Source organism: Gorilla gorilla, chromosome 10 (genome assembly GCF_029281585.2).
Source record: "Gorilla gorilla gorilla isolate KB3781 chromosome 10, NHGRI_mGorGor1-v2.1_pri, whole genome shotgun sequence".
Classification (NCBI taxonomy): domain Eukaryota; kingdom Metazoa; phylum Chordata; class Mammalia; order Primates; family Hominidae; genus Gorilla; species Gorilla gorilla.
In genome coordinates, this window is record NC_073234.2 from 148,217,580 (window position 1) to 148,229,962 (window position 12,383).

The 12,383-nt window shown below is 53.1% G+C and overlaps 1 protein-coding gene across 2 annotated transcripts in view; it reads right to left on the minus strand.

Moving 5' to 3' along the window:
- Nucleotides 1–232: 232 nt before the first annotated feature.
- Nucleotides 233–12,383, minus strand: part of ANKLE2 (ankyrin repeat and LEM domain containing 2) — a 37,868-nt gene continuing 25,717 nt past the window's right edge. For both annotated transcript variants that reach the window (XM_055357728.2, XM_055357730.2), the window contains exons 8-13: nt 11,261–11,433; nt 9,768–9,874; nt 8,747–8,937; nt 5,101–5,692; nt 2,598–2,729; nt 233–2,011 (exon numbers count right to left, since the gene is read on the minus strand). In XM_055357728.2, the coding sequence (XP_055213703.1) occupies nt 1,810–2,011; nt 2,598–2,729; nt 5,101–5,692; nt 8,747–8,937; nt 9,768–9,874; nt 11,261–11,433 (1,397 nt within the window). In that variant the 3' untranslated portion in view covers nt 233–1,809. The remainder of the gene's footprint in view (nt 2,012–2,597; nt 2,730–5,100; nt 5,693–8,746; nt 8,938–9,767; nt 9,875–11,260; nt 11,434–12,383) is intronic.

Below are 12,383 nucleotides of genomic sequence, written 5' to 3' on the forward strand. Positions count from 1 at the left end.
AAAACAGTGCCGTGCGCCTGGGCACAGGTGAGGGATCCTTCCGAAAGCTTGCAATTACCACCACGCGGTTTTGAAGTAATTCATTTCATTAAGTGTTTTGTGAAGGACATAACCCCCTGGGACAACGAGAATGCCTCCGTTGGGACTGGAATCGCTGCCCACAAACAAACGGAGAAACAGTCAAAGGCAGCCTAAGACCTGGGAAATCAGGAGCAGTGGTCCACATACAAAATCAGGGCCAAAACGTTTTACTTTCCATTTGAATTTACAACCATATACAGACAATATGGTAAGATTTTAGAGAAAACAGATCATCACTACGAATATCCATATTCTGATTTCTTTTGAGAACCAAGGTGCCTTTTAAAATGCGGCTTTTTAGAATAGCATGTGTTGTTTCTGTCTGGGATCTAGATCTTGTCTGCTACAAAACAAATGAACACACCCTGTGTAACAAAATCGAATTTTAACATTTAAATCTTGATTCCAATATTCCTGACCTATCTCTTGTCATATGAAATAAAGAAGCCTTTTTTTAAAACAAAGTTTCAATTCAGAATTTTTACAAACAAAAACAATCCTGCGTCTACTTAATATCCCTGTATATCCTCAAAAAGCAAGTTCAGGAAATTTAAAAATGATTTATAAAAGGCACTGAAGTTGGCAAAAGCATTGGTGGGTTTTCATTTTGGATTAAACACTGGAAATGTTCACAGAGAAACAACTGTGTGAGCAGTTGCCCGTAACACCCAGGAAGAAACCGACCTCCAGGCAGCACCTCCTGAACACCTCAGCGGCTCCTCACACATTCCAACCACAGACCTTCATTCAAGCCAAGGTGAAGGCTACAGTCAGCATGGCAAGAAACCAAGATGGGACTCAAACCTCTAAATGCAACACTCTGCATACAGGAGATCCCAGCTGAAATGAGTTCCAAAATAAAGGATACCTTTATCGTATAATCATTTATGCTCAACAAAGCCTCAGGATAAATTTCAAAACAGAACAATGTATAGACTGTATTACTGCTACACTGGCTCCTGAATGAAGCAGGCGGTGAAGGCTCACGTGCTGAGGAAACAGGGAACACCTTGGCACCACTGCTGCTGAGCTCTGTGTTGCTCCTGGCATCACTCCCACGGGCTGCAAGCCTTCCCAAGAGAAAAGCTACTTTTATCTTCTGATCAGTAATTTAAATATTCCGAACAACCCAAATCATAATGGTTGCTGCAAGTCTGAGGCGCGCTCCTGGCTCCCTGATCCCTGCCGTCCACCTCCCTCTGTCTGAACCATGAGACCCACGAGTGAACCAACAGGCACTCTGCCACCATCAGATGCCACCCCCCCACCCAGGAAAAGACAGGGCGGCAAATAGTTCATCTTGGCGAGTGCAGGTTATCACAGGGACATCAGTGCTCACGCCTCCGCCAAGCCCCTCCTCGTCCACAGCGTCTGTCGGATGAGGTGAGTACAGGGTGAGTACAGGGCTGCCTGCCTGCAACTGCCTCAGCGCCCTTTCCTCTGCTATATTTCAGACCTAGAAATTGCCACCTAAAAAGTCTACCATTACCACATGGATATTTTCCAGAAAATTGGTATCTGAGTTTGCTTTCATTAACTTCTAACTTCTTCCAAAATATCAGAAATCTAAGTGTTATATAGAACATTTAAATCTTCTAAAATTCTCACACCCTCAAAGTGAGGAGTAATAATTTAATCAGAATATATTCCTTTTTGACAGTTTAGCAATAAACATATGACCCTTCCTTCTTTAAAAATGAAGAACAAACCGAGAGCCCAGCGCCAAGCCTACAGGGCGGCAAGCTCAGCCAGGCGCGCCATCCTGCGAAACTGGCCCCCGTGCACGGGGCTATAGCGCCCAGGACTGCCCAGGCCCGGCTTTGCGGGGTTGCTTCCAGCCACGCTGTTTCTCCCCGGGCTGTAGCTGTGAGGGCCACTGAGATCTGGCAGCTGAGACTTGAACCTTCCTTTCACCGCGGGACTGGGCCAACTGTGGAAAGCAAGAAAGAACTGTTAGCAGACGGGCAGGCCTGGAGATGAACAGCAAGAGTCGGAGAATAATGGCCCCGGACTCAGGCACACGCGCCCGGGCGGAGGAGAGGCATTGCTGAACCCTGGCACCGCGGGCACACGCGCCCGGACGGAGGAGACGCACTGCTGAACTCTGGCACCGCGGGTACACGCGCCCGGGCAGAGGAGACGCACTGCTGAACCCTGGTACTGCGGGCACACGCGTCCGGGCGGAGGAGAGGCACTGCTGAACCCTGGCACCGCGGGCACTGGGAGAGTCAAGCTCATGGGGGTTTCCAGGAGAATCCTGTGTGATCTGAGTAGAAACCCTGCTGCTTCCACCCCTCTAGCCCTCAGCTTGTCAGCAGCTGACCTGTTCAGCTTTTCCACCCAACCGGAGCTCTGTCCTGTGTGCAGAGAGCCACAACACCCAAATCCACAGCCTGGCTGACAGGCCCGCCAGCGTTGGGAAAAGCCACTGATACGTTCGCATGAAGTGGAACTGGACCCTGCAGAAGTTTCCAAAAGCTGCCCTGCGGGTGACAGGCTGTCCGGGCCCCACATACCTCTGTCTGTCCGAGGGTGAGTAGCACAGAACAGCACTCTTCCATCTGTGCACGGCCGGGAACTGATGGGGGTCGACGTCTGCACATTCAAGAGCGGCCAAAACATCCTGATCGAGTTTTGACGGCTCCTCTCTAGAAAGCACAATAAAAGAAGCAAAAACATCTTTGGTAAAAACATAAAGACTTATAAAATACCACTACTTTTTTTTTTATTTTGAGACAGTCTTGCTCTGTCGCCCAGGCTGGAATGCAGTGGGGCGTGATCTCGGCTCACTGCAAGCTCTGCCTCCCGAGTTCAAGCAATTCTCTGCCTCAGCCTCTCGAGTAGCTGGGACTATAGGTGCCTGCCACCATGCCCGGCTAATTTTTTGTATTTTTATTAGAGATAGGATTTCACCATCTTGGTCAGGCTGGTCTTGAACTCCTGATCTTGTGATCCACCCACCTCGGCCTCCCAAAGTGCTGGAATTACAGGCATGAGCCACCACACCCAGACAAATATCACTACATTTTAAACTCAAGAACCCAGCACACAAAACAACAGTGTGCAAGGATCGATCTGGCCTGAGCAGATGGAACCAGGGAACCAGCAGCAGCATGTCAGGGCATCAGCTGTCAGGGAGCTGAGGGCCGCTCTGCAGAGGGAGGCATCTCCCAAGGCCAGGGAGGCGGATGCAGACTCTCTGTTCTGTGATGAGAAGAGCAGGGGCGAGGGAGGAGTCGCCTCTGGGTGCACGCCTGCATTCTCTACGGTAGCAGGATCCACCCGCTGTTAAAATGCAGTTTTGCATATTTGCACCCCCAGAGGGTGCTCAGTACCAGAAGGTTAGGGACATTTATCCCGTTAGATTGAGGTTGACCCCAAGATGGCTTTTCTTCCTAGAAGGATTTAGAAGAGATCATTCACACCACTGACAGGCACATCCCTAGCAAAAACAGCCAACACTAGGATCGCCCACGGTCCAACCAGAGGAAGACCCAGAAAGAGCATCTAGCAGCTGGACTCAGAGACAGGAACTGAGCGCGCGCAAGTCCACACACAAGCTCGTGTGGAGGCCGGGTGCGGTGCCTCACACCTGTGATCCCAACACTTTGGGAGGCCGAGGCGGGTGGATCACGAGGTCAGGAGTTCGACACCAGCCTAGCCAATAACATCAGCCTGGCCAATATGGCGAAACCCCATCTCTACTAAAAATACAAAAATCAGCTAGACGTGGTGGCAGGTGCCTGTAGTCCCAGCTACTCAGGAGGCTGAGGCAAGAGAATTGGTTGAACCCGCGAGGTGGAGGTTACAGTGAGCTGTGATCGCACCACTGCACTCCAGCCTGGGCCACAGAGCAAGACTCCATCTGAAAGAAAGAAATGAGAGGAGAGGAGAGTCGAGGGGAGGGGGTGGGGGGATAGGGAAGGGGGAGGGGAGGGGAGGGGAGGGGAGGGGGAGGGGAGGGGAGGGGGAGATGAGGGGAATGGGAGGGTGGGAGGGGAGGGGAAGGTTAGAGGAGGGGGAGGGGAGGCAAGGGGAGGGGGAGATGAGGGGAGTGGATGGGTGGGAGGGAAGGGGAAGGTGAGGGGAGGGGGGAGGTGAGGGGAGTGGACGGGTGGGAGGGGAGGGGAAGGTGAGGGGAGGGGGAGGTGAGGGGAATGGATGGGTGGGAGGGAAGGGGAAGGTGAGGGGAGGGGGAGGGGGAGGGGAGGGGAAGGTGAGGGGAGGGGGAGGTGAGGGGAGTGCATGGGTGGGAGGGGAGGGGAAGGTGAGGGGAGGGGGGAGGTGAGGGGAGTGGACGGGTGGGAGGGGGAGGGGAGGGGAGGGGAAGGTGAGGGGAGTGCATGGGTGGGAGGGGAGGGGAAGGTGAGGGGAGGGGGAGGTGAGGGGAGTCGACGGGTGGGAGGGGAGGGGAAGGTGAGGGGAGGGGGAGGTGAGGGGAGTGGACGGGTGGGAGGGGGAGGGGAGGAGAAGGTGAGGGGAGGGGAGGGGGAGGGGAGGGGAAGGTGAGGGGAGGGGGAGGTGAGGGGAGTGCATGGGTGGGAGGGGAGGGGAAGGTGAGGGGAGTGGGAGGGTGGGAGGGGAGGGGGAGGTGAGGGGAGTGCATGGGTGGGAGGGGAGGGGGAGGTGAGGGGAGGGGGAGGTGAGGGGAGTCGACGGGTGGGAGGGGAGGGGAAGGTGAGGGGAGGGGGAGGTGAGGGGAGTGGACGGGTGGGAGGGGGAGGGGAGGGGAAGGTGAGGGGAGGGGAGGAGGAGGGGAGGGGAAGGTGAGGGGAGGGGGAGGTGAGGGGAGTGCATGGGTGGGAGGGGAGGGGAAGGTGAGGGGAGTGGGAGGGTGGGAGGGGAGGATGGGAGGGGAGGGGGAGGGGAGGGGAAGGTGAGAGAAGGCGGAGGGGAAGGCGAGGGGGAGGGGAAGGTGAGAGGAGGGGGAGGGGGAGGCAAGGGGAGGGGGAGGGGGAGAGGGAGGGGGTAGGGAAGGGGGGTGAAGAAGAGTGAGTGCAGAGGGCAACACACTCCTACCCAAAAAGGAAGAGCCGCCTGGCCGGTTCCCTCGTGACCTCGAGCTGATCCTCGTGCCTGGGGCTGCTGGGACTCAAGGACATTTTAGCGATCCTGGCTGACATTTCACTTTCTGTTCTCCTGTGGCCATTCCCGAGTTGGTCTGCGGGAGAAGGCTCTAACAAGTCTCTTTCTACTGCATTGATTCTTGAAGTCAGGATCTTATCTTTAGTTTTTGTATTTTCATCTGGTGTCTTAGAAACGCTACTTCCTACATTTTGCAAATTCAGTTTATCAAACTCAACAGTCAAATCAGAGACAGGTGGCAGATGGACTTCCTCCCCACGGGGGGCCTTTGGTCTCTTGCCCGCCAGGGTCCTGCTGTGGCTCTGAGGATGGCAGAGCCCATTTCTGCTGCTGTGTGGACCGCCCGGCTCAGCGGCTTCTATGAGGTCTGCCTCCTGCTCCAGGGGGAAGGCGCTGCACCTCGTATGTCCAAAAGCACCGACTGTGGGCGGGCTGTTATTTCGAGATGCATTTTGCCGATTTTTTATTTCTTCCAAGCTCATGTCATCTTCATCTAGAAACGCCCTCACGGAAATGGAATTGCTGCCTGTGAGAACAACAAGGAGCACTTCAGTGATGGGAACGACAGGAAGCCACGGAGCTGCTCCGCCCCATCCATGACCAACTGCCGTGACCCCAGCAACAGCGACTCTTACACCCAAAACTTCCCCACTCCATCCACGACCAACTGCCATGACCCCAGCAACAGCAACTCTTACATCCAAAACCTCCACTCCATCCGTGACCAACTGCCGTGACCCCAGCAACAGCGACTCTTACACCCAAAACCTCCCCACTCCATCCGCGACCAACTGCCGTGACCCCAGCAACAGCGACTCTTACATTCAAAACCTCCTCATCAGATTTTAGGATGGAAAACCACCCACACGACTCCCTGGAAAAGGGCAAACAGGACCCTCCAGACACAATCAGGCTGCTGGGGCCAGGCACAGAAGCTCACGCCTGCAATCCCAGCACTCTGGGAGGCCATGGCAGGGGGGTCGCTGGACCCCAGGAGTTCAAGACTGCCTGGGCAACATAGCGAAACCCCGTTCTCTACAGAAAAATTAGCTGACATGGTGGCACGCACCTGTAGTCTCAGCTATTTGGGAGGCTCAAGTGGGAGGATCGCTTGAGCCCAGGAGGTGGAGGCTGCAGTGGGCTGTGATTGCGCCATTGCTTTCCATCCTGTGCCACAGAGTGAGACCCTATTTCAGAGGAGGAGGAAAAAAAAAAGCTGCCAGGCTGACTTTTCTTTCAAAGGCAGGGACATGAAAACGCCAAGGGCAGCCCAGGTGATGGGCGAGATGACTGCCCTGCACCCCCAGCCACCCTCCAGCTCTGATCTGCTGCGACCCCAGGGGCTCCGAGTGTCACAGTGCCCCAGAGGACCCCAAAGATCGTCCAGAACAACTCCATGAAGTAACCCTGCTGCGCTTTAGGTGTGAAGATAACACAGAAGGGCTCCTGGGCGCAGCACTGTGCGACAGGCAACAGAAATGTCCCGTTTGGTGTTCACGATGGTGGCCGCGGCCACAGGAGGATCCAGAACACTTGAGCTGTGGCTCCTGCTACTTAGGAAATGCGTCAACTTTATTTAATATTTACTAATTAAAAGGTACATAGTCACAAGACAACACTGTAAATGAGGCCGCTTTACAGAAGTGAGTTCTGTGCCACCATCAGCTACAACACAGCAAGGTCAGGTTTCAATGATTCCTGTATAACGACGGCACTGACATCGCTCTAGTTCTGTGGTTGAGTCACAGGTCGTGACTGTTGAAGATTCACTGCTTCTTAATGTATGTCAATAATTTTCATTTTCTATCATTCCAGGGAGTCTGTTTTATAAATGAAGTGTCTTGTGGGCTAATGGTTCTATTATGACCTTACACACACAAACTCACACAGACTCACAGACACACTCACACATACACACTCACACACACACACAGTTTAAATTGTATATCTGCTTTAATTTGTATTTCAGCAGATTCGAATCTCTAGTTATTAGCAAATTTGTTTTTAAAAAAAAAAATAAATAGAGACAGAGTCTCACTATGCTGCTCAAGCTGCCTTCGAACTCCTGGGCTTCAGCAATCCACCCACGTTGGCCTCCCTAAGTGCTGGGATTACAGTGTGAGCTGCTGTGCCCGGCCGCTGGGATTGCAGGCATGAGCCGCCATGCCTGGCCGCTGGGATTACAGGCATGAGCTCCTGTGCCCGGCCATCGTTGATGTTTTCATGAATCACTTTTAGATTTTGTAGATTAACCTCTTCCATCATGCTCTTTCCATTCAGTGCATCTGTGCTTTGGAAGCACTTTGCATCCTGGTGTCTGATATGCACCGTGTGAAGCTCTCTGCGTCCTGGTGTCTGATATGCACCGTGTGAAGCGCTCTGTGTCCTGGTGTCCGATATACACCGTGTGAAGCACTTTGCACCCTGGTGTCTGATATACACTGTGTGAAGCTCTCTGCGTCCTGGTGTCTGATATGCACCGTGGGAAGCGCTCTGCGTCCTGGTGTCTGATATGCACCGTGTGAAGCACTTTGCCTTTGCGTCCTGGTGTCTGATATGCACCGTGGGAAGCGCTCTGCGTCCTGGTGTCTGATATGCACCGTGGGAAGCGCTCTGCGTCCTGGTGTCTGATATGCACCGTGTGAAGTACTTTGCCTTTGCGTCCTGGTGTCTGATATGCACCGTGTGAAGCTCTCTGCGTCCTGGTGTCTGATATGCGCCGTGGGAAGCGCTCTGCGTCCTGGTGTCTGATATGCGCCTTGTGAAGCTCTCTGCGTCCTGGTGTCTGATATGCACCGCGTGAAGCACTTTGCCTTTGCGTCCTGGTGTCTGATATGCACCGTGGGAAGCGCTCTGCGTCCTGGTGTCTGATATGCGCCGTGTGAAGCACTCTGCGTCCTGGTGTCTGATAGGCACCGTGTGAGGCGCTTCGTGCCCTGGTGTCTGATATACACCAGTATTCTGATGTGCACTCGTCTTTTTCCTGAAAATATACCAAATCTAAAATATCAGTCTCAGCCAATGGAGTTCAGCTATTGAGAGTTTTGAGAAAACGGCACAGAATGAAACGATATTAGATTTTGGATAATGCAAACACAAGCAGAAACAGCAATACTGCTCAAAGCGATGCCATTATTTTTCACGTATCCTCCCCGACACACAACCCATTTAACATTAACCTTCCCAGCACTCTAGGAGGCCGAGGCAAGTGGATCACGAGGTCAGGAGTTCGAGACCAGCCTGGTCAATACGGTGAAACCGCATCTCTACTAAAAAAAAAAAAAATACGAAAATTAGCCAGGCGTGGTGGCGGGCACCTGTAGTCCCAGCTACTCAGGAGGCTGAGGCAGAAGAATCGCTTGAACCCAGGAAGTGGAGGTTGCAGTGAGCCAAGATTGCGCCACTGCACTCTAGCCTGGGTGACAGAGAGATTCCGTCTCAAAAAATACTAACCTAAGGGAAAGCAGCAGACCTTTACGTTAAAAACATCAAGATTTGAGAAACAGATGTGCGCATCCTGTCAGACCCCGGCCACGGGGGGCCCCTTCCAGCTGCCACAGGCACGCCTGCACGTGCTTACCAGACGTGGTGGCTTTATCTCGGCAGGAGGCTTCCCGTTCTCCTGTTTCTTGCTGAGCCTTTTTGCCTATTTCCTGCTGTGTGAGATATTCTTCTAGTCTTTGCAGGCCTTCCTGGGAAGACAGATCAACAAAACAGCCCAGAAATTCCCAGTATTCAACCCAGGGATACCCCAGCTCATGAGCTAGCTCCCTGTAAGAAACAAAACACAATTAACCAGCTGTGAAACCAGAAAAAATACTCAGAACTACACAGAAAAAAGCCACTAAAGCTTCAAGTACCAAAGCAATGTCTGCAATCATGGTTATAATTTTCCTTTATCCTTAACTGGCAGCTGAAATCATACGGTGCATTTTCTGAAACAGCACGCCTCTCACAGGTAAGCAGGACCCGGCACAGCTCTCAAGAGCCGTGAACTGGCTGCAGGCAGGAAGGAGGCCTCAGCCCGACAGACCCTCACGCCAGCAACCCAGGTCACACAGTTCAACTCCCACAGACGGACGTGTTCATGATCACGGAACAGCCCTGTGAACTTGCCCATGGTTCTAGTCATGGCCAGGCCCACGAAACCCTGGAGGTCCTTTCTGGGTTCCAGTTGTACACCTGACACTGGGCACATATTTTGAGAAAATATTCTAAACAATTCCACAAAGCTTTATTTGATTACAACATAATTTAGCTTTGTGGCTATGGCCTATTTTTTCCCAAGGAATCCATAGCATTATATGGTACCTTCTATAAAATATTAAGGTTCCTTAGAAACATGTCCCAGAACCAACAAGGAATTCCAATTAGAAAAGGAAAGGAAGGCGCTGCAGACGTCCCCCAGGTCTGGGACGGGACTGGCTTAAGCTAGGATTCCACAACATCCACAAGGAATTAGACCTTCAAGAAAAGGACCAAGTCTCCCAGAAAAGGCTTCCTGGGAATTGGTACTTTGAAGCTGTGATGTGACCTTCTGTCATTAATCAAAACGCGAGCAACCGTGTGCCCCACGCCGCTGCGGCTCAGCCTTTCAGTACCTTCCCACTCGCTCAAAGCCTCTTTCCGGGTCCGACTTCTTGACGTGGTGAAGGAAGCCTGCTTTCTCTCGAGGTGGAGTTTTCCAGAGTTTGCGAAAATCTTCTGCCTATGAAGAAAAAAAAATGTACTGAGCCGTGCCAGGCACTGCGCCCCTCAGCTGCGGAAACCTGAAGAGCCGTCAGCATCGCAGTAGCTGCCCGTCTCCGGACACCCTTCCTTCTCTCCCCTTCACTAGCAGATCCCTGGGCCACGTGCCCACCTGTGGCATGGCTGAGTGGCCGCATGGCTGCACTCTGACCTGGGGGAGGGGAGGCGGTCTCCTTTCTTGCAGCCCCGTCTGGGCTGTGAGGTTCAGAACCAGGAGGGCCCGAGCACGAGGCCTCACCCTGAGGACAGTGGACGGCTCGGAGCTGCCACCCCGACGCACATGTGACACTGCTTCCATCGCAGAAGAAACCAGCGTTGATCTTTCTCAGTCCCTCTCCCTAGAGCTTTATGCTTTATGCATCTCACCTAACCTTACCTGATACCACCTAATTTTGGGGCCATTTTCTTTTTTTTTTTGGAGACGGAGTCTCGCTCTGTCGCCCAGGCTGGAGTGCAGTGGCGTGATCTCGGCTCACTGCAAGCTCCACCTCCCGGGTTCAGGCCATTCTCCTGCCTCAGCCTCCCGAGTAGCTGGGACTACAGGTGCCCGCCACCACGCCCGGCTAATTTTTTGTATTTTTAGTAGAGACGGGGTTTCACCATGTTAGCCAGGATGGTCTCGATCTCCTGACCTCGTGATCCACCCGCCTCGGCCTCCCAACGTGCTGCGATTACAGGCGTGCGCCACCGCGCCCGGCCTGGAGCCGTTTTCATCGTAACTTATTTAGAAAGTTTCTAGCACAGGCTTATGCGTGCAGGTCAGTATGTGAAGTATTTCAATAGGAGAAAGAATTGTCAACTGTAAATAAAAAAACGTGTACAACCTTTGACCCAGCAACACCACCATTAAGGATTTCTCTGAACATTGGGGATGAGTAGAACCTGGGGCTGAGGCTTCCAGGAGAGGGACTTGTCTGAGAGGAGGCCAGCGGGGGCTGCAGCCACAGGGAAACGTGGTAAGGAGGTGGACGTGCAGATGGAGCTTTCCTAGTCACAACGGGCAGCCTCGCTACACCAGCAAGGTGCCCTAGGACGGGCCATCGACACAGAAAGAACAGGGCGACAGGCGCACAGGACGGGGCTGGCCCAGGGAATGTGTGCTTTGTTGAGACAGTGGCTCCCAGCACATCGGCCCTGGTAAGCAAGCCACAGAGCCAAGAACACACATTTCTCTGACAAACGTTCTCATCACCAATCACTGGTGGATGGTTTGAGATGAGGACAACCTTGGGGCTCCACAGGACATGGTCCCTGAGACCATGCACAAGGCAACAGGCTGGAACACCCAGCAGCACAGTATAGGGACAGCCAGGCACCGCTTCCAGAAGCTTCTACAGCAGCTCACCTTGGCTGGACTCAGGGGCCCTGCGAAGGCTCTCAGGGTCAGCACCGGGTCTCTGGGGCTGCCTCCATAGCGGCTGATGTGAGAGGCCTCGGCCGTCTGGTCTGGGGACCACAGCTCCCCGATGACTGGAGAAGAAGTGTCTTCTGCTCTCAGGAGTGGCACGTAGTAGTGGCCTGAGGGAGGAGACAGGCACTGGCTGCAGGCTTCCGCCCCCTCCGCGGGTCAGGCCTGGGTGAGCAGCACGGGGATCACGCAAGCCCTTGCCAAGGCCTCTGCAAATGGATCCAACAGACGGGGCAGAGGGTGGTTTGCGCCAGAGCTCACTACACTTAATGCAAATGGATACAATGGAAACAAAGTCACACAAGGTCTCAGAGCTCACTTCACTTAACCAGCCTCATTTTCCTCCACTGCTACAAGAAAAGAAAGAAAAGAAAAGGAAGCCCCAGGTAGTTAAAGGACTAAGGGGTCGGACCTGAGTAAGATTAGCACACAGTAGAAGCTTAATACATTTCAAAAATGTTATATTTCATTCCAGCCGGGTGCGGTGGCTCACGCCTGTAATCCTACCACTTTGGAAGGCTGAGGTGCGCCGATCACTTGAGGTCAGGAGTTCAAGACCAGCCTGGCCAACATGATGAAACCCCATCTCTACTAAAAATACAAAAATTAGCCGGGTGTGGTGGTGGGTGCCTGTAATCCCAGCTACTCATGAGGCTGAGGCAGGAGAATCACTTGAACCTGGGAGGTGGAGGTTGCAGTGAGCCGAGATCACGCCACTGCACTCCAGCCTGAGTGACAGAGTGAGAATCTGTCTCAAAAAAACAAAAAAAAAGTAATATTTTATTCCTTCTCTCCTTTTTTTCTCCTCTTAGTTTCAGACAGAGTCTCATTCTGTCACCCAGGCTGGAGTGCTGTGGTGCAATCATGGCTCACTGCAGCCTCGAACTCCCAGGCTCAAGGGGTCCTCCCACCTCAGCCTCTTGAGTATCTGGGACCACAGGCATGCGCCACCACACCCGGCTAATTTTTACTTTTTGTAGAGATGGGGTCTTGCTCTGTTGCCCAGGCTGGTCTCGAACTGCTGGATGCAAGTGATCATTCCACCTCCACCTCCAAAAGT